The following is a 14,327-nucleotide window of genomic DNA, read 5'->3' on the forward strand; positions in this document are numbered from 1 at the left end:
TCATTAAAACTCGTTTTTCAACCACTCCACAAATGTCTTGTTAACAAACAAGTCGGTTAGGACATCTACTTTGTGCATGACACAAGTCATTTTTCCAACAATTGTTTACAGACAGATTATTTAACTTATAATTCACTGTATCACAATTCCAGTGGGTCAGACGTTTACATACACTGAGTTGACTGTGCCTTTAAACAGCTTGGAAAATTCCAGAAAATTAAGTCTTGGCTTTAGAAGCTTCTGATAGGCTAATTGACATTTGAGTCAATTGGAGGTGTACCTGTGGATGTATTTCAAGGCCTACCTTCAAACTCCGTGTCTCTTTAATTGACATCATGGGAAAATCAAAAGAAATCAGCCAAGACCTCAGAAAAAAATTGTATACCTCCACAAATCTGGTTCATCCTTGGGAGCAATTTCCAAATGCCTGAAGGTACCAGGGTTCATCTGTACAAACAATAATACGCAAGTATAAACATCATGGGACCACGCAGCCGTCATACCGCTCAGGAAGGAGACGCGTTCTGTCTCCTAGAGATGAACGTACTTTGGTGCAAAAAGTGCAAATCAATCCCAGAACAATAGCAAAGGACCTTGTGGAGATGCTGGAGGAAACCGGTAAAAAAACGATCTATATCCACAGTAAAACGAGTCCTATATCGACATAACCTGAAAGACCGCTCAGCAAGGAAGAAGCCACTGCTCCAAAACCACCATAAAGCTAGATAACGGTTTGCAACTACACATGGGGACAAAGTTTGTACTTTTTGGAGAAATGTCATCTGGTCTGATGAAACAAAAATATAATTGTTTGGCCATAATGACCATCGTTGTGTTTGGAGGAAAAAGGGGGATGCTTGCAAGCCGAAGAACACCATCCCAACCGTGAAGCACGGGGGTGGCAGCATCATGTTGTGGGGGTGCTTTGCTGCAGGAGGGACTGGTACACTTCACAAAATAGATGGCGTCATGAGGTAGGAAAATTACGTGGATATATTGAAGCAACATCTCAAGACATCAGTCAGGAAATTAAAGCTTGGTCGCAAATGGGTCTTCCAAATGGACAATGACCCCAAGCATACTTCCAAAGTTGTGGCAAAATGGCTTAAGGACAACAGAGTTAAGGTATTGGAGTGGCCATTACAAAGCCCTGACCTCAGTCCTATAGAACATTTGTGGGCAGAACTCAAAAAGCATGTGCGAGCAAGGAGGCCTGCAAACCTGACTCAGGAATGGGCCAAAATTCTCCCAACTTACTTTGGGAAGCTTGTGGAAGGCTACCTGAAACATTTGACCCAAGTTAAACAATTTAAAGGCAATGCTACCAAATACTAATTGAGTGTATGTAAACTTCTGACCCACTGGGAATGTGATGAGAAATAAAAGCTGAAATAAATCAATCACTCTACTATTATTCTGACATTTCACATTCTTAAAAAAAAGTGCTGATCCTAAATGACCTAAGACGGGGAATTTTTACTAGGATTAAATGTCAGGAATTGTGAAAAACTGAGTTTAAATGTATTTGGCTAAGATGTATGTAAACTTCCGACTTAAACTGTATAGGCAGGCAGACAGACAGGCTGAAAGGCAGACAGGCTGAATTACAGACAGGCTGAATTACAGACAGAACAACTGTTCAACCACCCTACTGACCACCTACTGGACAGTGTTCCAACCAGCCAGTCAACCAGCCAGACAGACAGAGAAGCAGGTGTGTGTGATGTCTTACTTGGCGTTGGGGCGTGTGGAGATATCCTGCAGGTCCCCAGGGTCAAACAGCTGAGAGCCCTTCAGTCCCAGCTCCTCACAGCCACGCAGGAACACACTCAGGTTGTCCTGAAGGGAGAGAGAAGACAGAATATTACTTAGAGAGGACATAATCACGTCAGACGCCATAAAGTGCTTTGAAAGACTGGTCATGGCTCCCATCAACACCATTATGCCAGAAACCCTAGAACCACGTTCATCTGTACAAACAATATTACGCAAGTTTAAACACCATGGGACCACGCGGCCATCATACCGCTCAGGAAGGAGACGCGTTCTGTCTTCTCGAGATGAATGTACTTTGGTGCGAAAAGTGCAAATCAATCCCAGAACAATAGCAAAGTACCTTTAGAAGATACTTGAGGAAACAGGTACAAAATCATCTATATCCACAGTAAAACGAGTCCTATATCGACATAACCTGAAAGGCCGCTCAGCAAGGAAGAAGCCACTGCTCCAGAACCGCCATAAAAAAGCCAGACTACAGTTTGCAACTGTACATGGGGACAAAGATCGTACCAAAGTACGTTCATCTCGAGAAGACAGAACGCGTCTCCTTCCTGAGCGGTATGACGGCTGCATGGTCCCATGGTGTTTATACTTGCGTAATATTGTTTGTACAGATGAACATGGTACCTTCAGGCGTTTGGAAATTGCTCCCAAGGATGAACCAGGTGTTGGTCTTGGCTTATTTCATTTGGTTTTCCCATGATGTCAAGCAAAGAGGCACTGCGTTTAAATGTAGGCCTTGAAATACACCCACCGGCACACCTCCAATTGACTCAAATTATGTCAATTAGCCCATCAGATGCTTCTAAAGCCATGACATCATTTTCTGGAATTTCCCAAGCTGTTTATAGACGAAGTCAACTTAGTGTTTGTAAACTTCACTGGAATGTGATACAGTGAATTATAAGTGAAATGATCTGTCTGTAAACAATTGTTGGGAAAATGACGTGTCATGCACAAAGTAGATGTCCTAACCGACTTGCCAAAGCTATAGTTTGTTAACCTCTCTGGGATATGTGGGATGGTAGCATCCCACTTGGCCAAAAGCCAGAGAAAATGCAGAGCGCCAAATTCAAATAAATTCCTATAAAAATCTAACTTTCATGAAATCACACATGTAAGATACCAAATTAAAGCTACACGTGTTGTGAATCCAGCCAACATGTCATCGCCGAAGTCGAGGATCTGTAGGATGGTCAGTTTTATGAGGGTATGTTTGGCAGCATGAGTGAAGGATGCTTTGTTGCGAAATAGGAAGCCGATTCTAGATTTAACTTTGGATTGGAGATGTTTGATGTGAGTCTGGAAGGAGAGTTTACAGTCTAACCAGACACCTAGGTATTTGTAGTTGTACACATATTCTGAGTCAGAACCGTCCAGAGTAGTGATGCTGGACGGGCGGGCAGGTGCAGGCAGCGATCGGTTGAAGAGCATGCATTTAGTTTTACTTGTATTTAAGAGCAGTTGGAGGCCATGGAAGGAGAGTTGTATGGCATTGAAGCTCGTCTGGAGGGTTGTTAACACAGTGTCCAAAGAAGGGCCAGAAGTATACAGAATGGTGTCGTCTGCGTAGAGGTGGATCAGAGACTCACCAGCAGCAAGAGTGACATCATTGCTGTATACAGAGAAGAGAGTCGGCCTAAGAATTGAACCCTGTGGCACCCCCATAGAGACTGCCAGAGGCCCGGACAACAGGCCCTCCGATTTAACACACTGAACTCTATCAGAGAAGTAGTTGGTGAACCAGGCGAGAAAATCATTTGAGAAACCAAGGCTATCGAGTCTGCCGATGAGGATGTGGTGATTGACAGAGTCGAAAGCCTTGGCCAGGTCAATGAATACGGCTGCACAGTATTGTTTCTTATCGATGGTGGATATGATATCTTTTAGTACCTTTAGCGTGGCTGAGGTGCACCCATGACCAGCTCTGAAACCAGATTGCATAGAGGAGAAGGTATGGTGGGAATCGAAATGGTTGGTAATCTGTTTGTTGACTTGGCTTTTGAAGACCTTAGAAAGGCATGGTAGGATAGATATAGGTCTGTAGCAGTTTGGGTCTAGAGTGTCTCCCCTTTGAAGAGGGGGATGACCGCAGCTGCTTTCCAATCTTTGGGAATCTCAGATGACACGAAAGAGGTTGAACAGGCTAGTAATAGGGGTTGCAACCATTTCGGCAGATCATTTTAGAAAGAAAGGTTGTCTAGCCCGGCTGATTTGTCGGGGTCCAGATTTTGCAGCTCTTTCAGAATATCAGCTGACTGGATTTGGGAGGAGAAATGGGGAAGGCTTGGGCGAGTTGCTGTGGAGGGTACAGTGCTGTTGACCAGAGTAGGGGTAGCCAGGTGGAAAGCATGAACAGCCGTAGAAAAATGCTTATTGAATTCTCAATTATAGTGGATTTATCGGTGGTGACAGTGTTTCCTAGCCACAGTGCAGTGGGCAGCTGGGAGGAGGTGCTCTTTTTCTCCATGGACTTTACAGTGTCCCAGAACTTTTTTGAGTTTGTGTTGCAGGAAGCAAATTTCTGCTTGAAAAAGCTAGCCTTGGCTTTTCTAACTGCCTGTGTATATTGGTTTCTAACTTCCCTGAAAAGTTGCATATCTTGGGGGCTGTTCGATTCTAATGCAGAACACCATAGGATGTTTTTGTGTTGGTTACCCTCTCTGAGATAGGGGGACGTAAATGTCCCACTTGGCCAATTGCCAGGGAAAATGCAGAGCGCCAGATTCAAATAAAATACTATAAAATTCAAACCTTCATTAAATCACACATGTAAGATACTCAATTAAAGCTACACTCGTTGTGAATCCAGCCAACATGTCAGATTTCAAAAAGTATTTTTGGCGAAAGCATAAGAAGCTATTATCTGATGATAGCACAGCAGTAAACAAAGATAAATAATATTTCAACCCTGCAGGTGCTACACAAAACACAGAAATAAAATATAAAACATGCCTTACCTTTGATGAGCTTCTTTTGTTGGCACTCCAATATGTCCCATAAACATCACAAATGGTCCTTTTGTTCGATTAATTCCGTCCATATATATCTAAACTGTCCATTTATTTGGTGCGTTTGATCCAGAAAAAAAACAGTTTCCAATTTGCGCAAAGTCACTACAAAATATCTCAAAAGTTACCTGTAAACTTTGCCAAAACATTTCAAAATACAACTTTAAAAATACCTAAACGTTAGTAAACGATCTGTTTTCAATAGAGGACGAGAGAAAACTAATGCTACTTTTCAAGTCTTGGCCAACTCTCAACAGCATTACCCTTTTCCAGGATGCACAAAGGAATAACCTCAACCAAATTCTAAAGACTGGTGACATCCAGTGGAAGCGGTAGGAACTGCAAACAAGTGCCTAAAAAAATATTGTTTCCCCATGAGAACCCAATGAACAGACCTCAAAAATAAATAATTCTGAATGGTTAGTCCTTGGGGTTTTGCCTGCTACATAAGTTCTGTTATACTCACAGACATGATTCAAACAGTTTAGAAACGTCAGAGTGTTTTCTATCCGAATCTACTAATAATATGCATATCTTATATTGAGTAGCAGGAAGTTGAAATTGGGCACGCTATTTATCCAAAAGTGAAAATGCTACCCCCTATCCCAAAGAGGTTTTAAGGGCAGTCAGGTATAGAGAGAACCAAGGGCTATATCTGTTCCTGGTTCTAAATTTCTTGAATGGGGCATGCTTATTTAAGATGGTGAGGAAGGCATTTAAAAAAAATAACCAGGCTTTCTCTACTGACGGGATGAGGTCAATATCCTTCCAGGATACCTGGGCCAGGTCGATTAGAAAGGCCTGCTCACTGAAGTGTTTCAGGGAGCGTTTGACAGTGATGAGTGGAGGTCGCCTGACTGCTGACCCATTACGGATGCAGGCAATGAGGCAGTGATCGCTGAGATCTTGGTTGAAAACAGCATTTTGTATTTAGAGGGCAAGTTGGTTAGGATGATATCTATGAGGGTGCCTGTGTTTATGGCTTTGGGGTGTGCAGGGTGAATACGTCGTCTGTCATACAATAATTTGGTAAAGAGCCAATTTGACATTTGACAGTACATTGTTTTCACTGAGGAAATATACGAGTCTGCTGTTAATGATAATACAAAGGATTTTCCCAAGGTTTCTGTTAACGCATAACCCACGGTAGTTATTGGGGTCAAATTTGTCTCCACTTTGTGGATTGGGTGATCAGTCCTTGGTTCCAGATATTGGGGAAGATGCCAGAGCTAAGGATGATGTTAAAGAGTTTTAGTATAGCCAATCGGAATTTGTGGTCTGTATATTTGATCATTTCATTAAGGACACCATCAACACCATAGGCCTTTTGGGTCGGAGGATTTGTATTTTGTCCGTTAGTTAATTCAATGTAATTGGAGATTCCAGTGGGTTCTTGTAGTCTTTAATAGTTGATTCTAAGATTTGTATGTGTTTTTGATGTTTGTTCTTTGTTTTAGGGCCAAAAAGATTGGAGAGTTGGTTCATATTAGAATGACTGTGATTTTGTTGTGATCTGATAGGGGTGTGAGCGGGTTGACTGTGAACGCTCTGAGAGACTCTGGGTTGGGGCCAGTGGTAAAGTAGTCTACAGTACTACTGCCAAGAGATGAGCTATAGGTATACTTACCGTCCCCTCGAAGCCTACCATTGATTATGTGCATACCCAGCGTGTGTGACAGAGCTGTAGGAGTTGTGACCCTTTTTTGTTGGTTATGTTGATGTAGTTGTGCCGAGAGGGGCATATGGGGGAGGGAATGATTTCACCTCCAGGTATTTGTTCTGGAGTTCTGGCATTTAGGTCGCCACAGACTAGTACATATCCCTGGGCCTGGAAATGATTGATTCCCCCCTCCAGGATGGAGAAGCTGTCTTCATTAAAGTATGGTGATTCTAGTGGGAGGGTATAGGTAGCACATAGGAGGACATTTTTCTCTGTTGAGATCATTTCCTTTTGAATTTCTAGCCAAATGTAAAATGTTCCTGTTTTGATTAATTTATTTAATAGAGTGAATTAGGTCTGCTCTATACAAAATTAGCATACCCTCATAGTCCCTTCCCTGTTTCACACCTGGTAGTTTGGTGGATGGGACTACCAGCTCTCTGTAACTTAGAGGGCAACCAGTGGGTCCATCTCCTCTATACCATGTTATTGTAGGATGACAATGTCTGTATTTCAGAAGTCCAGGTTCCTGCTCTTTAGGTCAAAGGCAGATGACCTCAGGCCTTGGATATTCCAGGATGAGATAGTGAAGGCAGTGTGTTCAATAAAGTGTTCAATGTTATTAGTCATGTGGTTTGGCCTCAGACCAGTAAGTGTGAGCAGAGCCTGCTGAGCATCTGGTACATGCCATTGGCTTGGGCTAGTGTAAGAGTGAGGGTTGGGCCTATTTGCCTGCTCTCTCTGTTTCCTTTTTCCCCCCATCTCTGTCTCCCATGCAGAGCTTGCCAGGTGTCCTGCAGTCCTTTGTTCTGTCGGTGCAACCTGACCCTGCTAAGGCTCCTGTCCCCTTCTCTTCTCCAGTTCCCAGCCTCTTTCTCTTCTCTCCCGTTCTCCCTCTCTCTGCACAGAGCTGGATTTTCTCACATTTCAGAGCATTTCTCACTGTGCTAAGCCAATGAAAGTCCGCTATGGGGGGGGGGGGCCCCCCCGGCTTCCTGTACATTTGGGAGAGTCCCATCTCTGCTACCCTGGAGAGGAGACCCCACCCATAAACACACACACACACACAGAGGGTGTGAATGGATATTGCTCTGCCGGCAGGATATGTAAAAGACAATCAACAAAAAATATTTTTCACAATATTGAGCAATTGGAACAGTAGTATTCAGTGATATCAACTTCTCTCAAATCAGCACTGCATACACACTGATACAAACTATTGACATGCATTTCAAGGTCTACAAGGTTTTGCTCTTCCCATCCATATGTTTATCATAGCGGACTTTGTTTTATAACTTAGGACAGTTTTGACACTCACCACGACATCCTTTATCATAAAGTTGGTTGGACCTCTCTAAAAACACACAGGTCACGTCATTATTCTATTTTTGTTTCTCAATAAATACTAATAATACTCAATAAACTACCAATTTACTTATCATTGTTGAAATATAGAAACTCAGATTACAAAACTAGAACACAGGGTTGGTTAATGCTGGAGACTCCACGTGTATCCACAGAGTTCGGTAAATCTGCTTTTTCCTAACAGGCCCCTATCATGTGGAATAATCTCCAAGTAACATTTCATTTGGATATGTTGTCATCTCTGGGTCAGTTTAGGAGAAAGGCTAGGGATTTTTGTATTTATAAATGTGCTTGTTTTGTTTATTGTGTATATAATATTAGCTATTTATTAAATTTTGTGTTTTAAATTGTGTATAATTTTCCCTTCTGTATTGTTCACATTTGCAAATGAGACCTAGGTCTCAATGTGTTTTTCCCTGGTTAAATAAAAGTTAATAAAAAAAGACTAATAATGTTCCATATCTATATACACTGTATATATACAAAAGTATGTAGACATCCCTTCAAATGACTAGATTTGGCTATTTCAGCCACACCCGTTGCTGACAGGTGTATAAGATCGAGCACACAGCCATGCAATCTCCATAAACAAACATTGGCAGTAGAATGGCCTTACTGAAGAGCTCAGTGACTTTCAACGTGGCACCGTCATAGGGTGCCACCTTTCCAACAAGTCAGTTCGTCAAATTTCTGCCCTGCTGGAGATGCCCCGGTCAAGTGTAAATGCTGCTGTTATTATTATTGTTGTTGCTCCTATTATCTAGGAGCAACAACAACTCAGCCGCAAAGTGGTAGGTCACAAAAGCTCACAGAACGGGACCGCCGAGTTGCAACACTCACCGCTGCTCGGTTGCAACACTCACAATCAAGTTCAAAACTGCCTCTGGAAGCAATGTTAGCACAATAACAATTCTTCAGGAGATTCAAAAATGCGTTTCCAAGCCTAAGATCACCACGCGCAATGCCAAGCGCCAGCTGGAGTGGTGTAAAGCTCACCGCTACTGGACTCTGGAGCAGTGGAAATGCGTTCTCTGGAGAGATGAATCACGTTTCACCATCTGGCAATCAGACAGACGAATCTGGGTTTGGCGGATGCCAGGAGAACGCTACCTGCCCGACTGCATAGTGCCAACTATAAATTTCCTTTCCTGTTTCAACATGACAATGCCCCCGTGAACAAAGTGAAGTCCATACGGAAATGGTTTGTCGAGATCGGTGTGGAAGAACTTGACTGGCCTGCACAGAGCCCTGACCTCAACTCCATCAAACACCGTTGGGATGAATTGGAACGCCGACTGCGAGTCAGGCCTAATCGCCCAACACCAGTGCCCGATGTCCCTAACGCTCTTGTGGCTGAATGGAAGCAAGTACCCGCAGCAATGTTCCAACATCTAGTGGAAAGCCTTCCCAGAAGAGGGGAGGCTGTTATGGCAGCAAAGGGGGAACCGACTCCATGTTAATGCCCATGATTTATGATTGTGGAATACTAATTTCATCAATATTACAAAACTTACTTTAGGTCAGCTTCAATGGCTTTTATAGGTAGGTAAGAAAAGTTACATGATGTAAATTTTTATGTCCAAACATGAATATTGACTTACATTGAAGCGTTTTCGGGTGGTATATGGCCAATATACCACGGCTAAGGGCTGTTCTTACGCACAACTCAAAGCAACGCAGAGTGCTAGGACACAGCCCTTAGCCGTGGTATATTGGCCATATATCAAACCCCTGAGGTGCCTTATTGCTATTATAAACTGGTTACCAAAGTGAATAGAAATGTAAAAATAAATGTTTAGTCATACCACGACTTTCAGCCAATCAGCATTCAGGGCTCGAACCACCCAGTTAATAAATAGTAGTGCAATACCGTAAATTTTTTCCCCTTTAATTTCAAAATGATCCAGCTTCTTCCACCATGTTTCACACATATTCAGACTACATTTTGAGATAATATATGACAAAGTGCAGTTAAAAAATATATATATTATAGACATTACTTTATAAGCAACCTTAAGTCTGAATAGTGATGAATTGACCCAATGGGTCATGAAATGTAGTTTCACCAATTTACTGTATGTTGTCAACTATTCAAATCATATTTTTCACCAAAATAAGCATTTTTTAAATACAAACGAAATGTACCCTATTCTTAGTCCACCATACCCTTTACTGACATATTAACCACCTGGTTGAGCACATTTGTTGATTTATTGCTTTTTAGCCTTTTTACATTTTAACCATTTATTTTCATATTTCTACTCTTCAAGGTCTCTACTAACAGGAATGGTGCAATATGAATACCTCAACAACTGAATTCCTCCTGCCTTTTATCCCTTATCTTTGGTGACTGATTTTGAGTATTCTTACAGCCCTCGAAGTGGGCGAAGTTAGAGAGCCACAACACTGAACTGCAGCAACCCAAAATAATACCAATTATGTAAATTCATCCACAAGGGCTGGGGAGTTGACCAATCAAGTTCAAGTGAAGATTTCTTTCATATCCACTTCTAAATCAATTGTCAAAACATGCTCTACCAGATGATTGAGAATAGGGTTAAAGGGGTAAGGAGAAATTAATCATTTAAATAAGGTTGTTTCCACTTAGAGAAATACATATACTGAAATCTCCAAAAATACTTCACCAAGCACACTAAACAAAACCTTCTCGAAAATTCCAAACTATTCGCTTACAACTTGGGGGAGCCTGATTGGCTATGCAGCACCCAGTAAGAATGTGCTTTGAGATTTCAAATGGCTCACCAATCACTGACAGTAATGAAGTCAATACAGTAGGCCTTCCATTGGCCAGAGACTTCCCAGTTCCCATTTAGCATAGCTGAATTACATTGGAGGGATTCCATCTTAAAAGCCTGTAGTAGGGCTAGATGAATGTATTGTTGGCAGGGGGAAGAAGAAAGGAGGAGGATGGAAAGGATTTGGAAAGGGTTTAGGAGGGCTATCAACACCAGTTAAAAACAAACAAACTAAACTAGTTAAGTCCAGTAGAATCCAGTGAAAACCAGTTAGTCACAGAGGTCTGGCACAACATGGTTTGTTTAAAAATTATGCTTTTAATAAAAAGTGGAGGCTGGGTGGAGACATTGTGAAATAACACTTTCATGTTTTTCAATGTCCTATTTTGAGTAACGGGTTGGTTACGCTTAATAATGCCTGCATTGCTAACTTCTCCACTGTTTTTGTCCCGTAGCTACCATGTTGTAGCAGCGTGAAGCGAACCCATAGTTACCATGTTGTAGCAGTGTGAAGCAAACCCATACACATGCACAGATACTCTGTGTGATCCAGTAGTCAGTTAACAAGAAACCAATAACAACAAAGAAACTGGAGGCTCCCAAACCATCTCTCTCCACAATGCTGCTGCTGCTCCCAAACCATCTCTCTCCACAATGCTGCTGCTGCTCCCAAACCATCTCTCTCCACAATGCTGCTGCTGCTCCCAAACCATCTCTCTCCACAATGCTGCTGCTGCTCCCAAACCATCTCTCTCCACAATGCTGCTGCTGCTCCCAAACCATCTCTCTCCACAATGCTGCTGCTGCTCCCAAACCATCTCCCTCCACAATGCTGCTGCTGCTCCCAAACCATCTCTCTCCACAATGCTGCTGCTGCTCCCAAACCATCTCCCTCCACAATGCTGCTGCTGCTCCCAAACCATCTCCCTCCACAATGCTGCTGCTGCTCCCAAACCATCTCCCTCCACAATGCTGCTGCTGCTCCCAAACCATCTCCCTCCACAATGCTGCTGCTGCTCCCAAACCATCTCCCTCCACAATGCTGCTGCTGCTCCCAAACCATCTCCCTCCACAATGCTGCTGCTGCTCCCAAACCATCTCCCTCCACAATGCTGCTGCTGCTCCCAAACCATCTCCCTCCACAATGCTGCTGCTGCTCCCAAACCATCTCCCTCCACAATGCTGCTGCTGCTCCCAAACCATCTCCCTCCACAATGCTGCTGCTGCTCCCAAACCATCTCCCTCCACAATGCTGCTGCTGCTCCCAAACCATCTCCCTCCACAATGCTGCTGCTGCTCCCAAACCATCTCCCTCCACAATGCTGCTGCTGCTCCCAAACCATCTCCCTCCACAATGCTGCTGCTGCTCCCAAACCATCTCCCTCCACAATGCTGCTGCTGCTCCCAAACCATCTCTCTCCACAATGCTGCTGCTGCTCCCAAACCATCTCCCTCCACAATGCTGCTGCTGCTCCCAAACCATCTCCCTCCACAATGCTGCTGCTGCTCCCAAACCATCTCTCTCCACAATGCTGCTGCTGCTCCCAAACCATCTCCCTCCACAATGCTGCTGCTCCCAAACCATCTCCCTCCACAATGCTGCTGCTCCCAAACCATCTCCCTCCACAATGCTGCTGCTGCTCCCAAACCATCTCCCTCCACAATGCTGCTGCTCCCAAACCATCTCCCTCCACAATGCTGCTGCTCCCAAACCATCTCCCTCCACAATGCTGCTGCTGCTCCCAAACCATCTCCCTCCACAATGCTGCTGCTGCTCCCAAACCATCTCCCTCCACAATGCTGCTGCTGCTCCCAAACCATCTCTCTCCACAATGCTGCTGCTGCTCCCAAACCATCTCCCTCCACAATGCTGCTGCTGCTCCCAAACCATCTCCCTCCACAATGCTGCTGCTGCTCCCAAACCATCTCTCTCCACAATGCTGCTGCTGCTCCCAAACCATCTCCCTCCACAATGCTGCTGCTGCTCCCAAACCATCTCTCTCCACAATGCTGCTGCTGCTCCCAAACCATCTCCCTCCACAATGCTGCCGCTGCTCCCAAACCATCTCTCCACAATGCTGCTGCTGCTCCCAAGCCATCTCCCTCCACAATGCTGCCGCTGCTCCCAAACCATCTCCCTCCACAATGCTGCTGCTGCTCCCAAACCATCTCTCTCCACAATGCTGCTGCTGCTCCCAAACCATCTCCCTCCACAATGCTGCTGCTGCTCCCAAACCATCTCTCTCCACAATGCTGCTGCTGCTCCCAAACCATCTCCCTCCACAATGCTGCTGCTGCTCCCAAACCATCTCTCTCCACAATGCTGCTGCTGCTCCCAAACCATCTCCCTCCACAATGCTGCTGCTGCTCCCAAACCATCTCCCTCCACAATGCTGCTGCTGCTCCCAAACCATCTCCCTCCACAATGCTGCTGCTGCTCCCAAACCATCTCCCTCCACAATGCTGCTGCTGCTCCCAAACCATCTCCCTCCACAATGCTGCTGCTGCTCCCAAACCATCTCTCCACAATGCTGCTGCTGCTCCCAAACCATCTCCCTCCACAATGCTGCTGCTGCTCCCAAACCATCTCCCTCCACAATGCTGCTGCTGCTCCCAAACCATCTCCCTCCACAATGCTGCTGCTGCTCCCAAACCATCTCCCTCCACAATGCTGCTGCTGCTGCTCCCAAGCCATCTCCCTCCACAATGCTGCTGCTGCTGCTCCCAAGCCATCTCCCTCCACAATGCTGCCGCTGCTCCCAAACCATCTCCCTCCACAATGCTGCCGCTGCTCCCAAACCATCTCCCTCCACAATGCTGCCGCTGCTCCCAAACCATCTCCCTCCACAATGCTGCTGCTGCTCCCAAACCATCTCCCTCCACAATGCTGCCGCTGCTCCCAAACCATCTCCCTCCACAATGCTGCTGCTGCTCCCAAACCATCTCCCTCCACAATGCTGCCGCTGCTCCCAAACCATCTCCCTCCACAATGCTGCTGCTCCCAAACCATCTCCCTCCACAATGCTGCTGCTGCTCCCAAACCATCTCTCTCCACAATGCTGCTGCTGCTCCCATACATCTCTCTCCACAATGCTGCTGCTCCCAAACCATCTCTCCACACAATGCTGCTGCTCCCAAACCATGTCTCTCCACAATGCTGCTGCTCCCAAACCATGTCTCTCCACAATGCTGCTGCTCCCAAACCATCTCTCTCCAATATGCTGCTGCTCCCAAAACATCTCCCACCAAAAAACAAAATTCCTCCTTCTGTGCTCTCTTCCGACAACAAGTCGCCCGATGCCAAGAATAACAGAAATGTAAACAAAGAACATGCGGACAGAAGAAATTTTAGTGACAAGGGTCTGTGTATGTGCATGTATGTGTAGGGGAAACCACTTAAACCCATGTCCAGCAAGCGTCTTGTACAATAACATACAACATCTATGTGTGTTTGTGTGTTTGTACCGTTTGTGTGTGCGCGTGTGGGGTAGGGGGTCACTGGTAGAGGAAACTGGGTGGAGACCACAGCTGAGAACATCCACAGTGACCTCTTGTAATGGAAGGCTCTTGATGACAGACACTGATGTCTACATCAACACACACAGTGTTCCAGCCACTGCCCTCTTCCCCCCTCTCAGACACCAAAACTATGGACAACGGTCAGAGAAAACCAGGCACGATAACACATGTAGACTTAAAAGAGACATCTGCAGAGAACTCCATTCCTGTGGTCTTGAGACAATATTTCCCCAATAG

General features: G+C 44.8%; 1 protein-coding gene across 11 annotated transcripts in view; it reads right to left on the bottom strand.

Moving 5' to 3' along the window:
- The window catches only part of LOC109864863 (LIM and calponin homology domains-containing protein 1), a 148,829-nt gene that overhangs the window by 56,864 nt on the left and 77,638 nt on the right, over window positions 1–14,327 (bottom strand). For all 11 annotated transcript variants that reach the window (XM_031797573.1, XM_031797568.1, XM_031797574.1 and 8 more), the window contains exon 4: window positions 1,733–1,839. In XM_031797573.1, coding sequence (XP_031653433.1) covers window positions 1,733–1,839 — 107 coding nt within the window. The remainder of the gene's footprint in view (window positions 1–1,732; window positions 1,840–14,327) is intronic.

Source organism: Oncorhynchus kisutch, linkage group LG19, assembly GCF_002021735.2.
Source record: "Oncorhynchus kisutch isolate 150728-3 linkage group LG19, Okis_V2, whole genome shotgun sequence".
In the NCBI taxonomy this organism is placed as follows: Eukaryota; Metazoa; Chordata; class Actinopteri; order Salmoniformes; family Salmonidae; genus Oncorhynchus; species Oncorhynchus kisutch.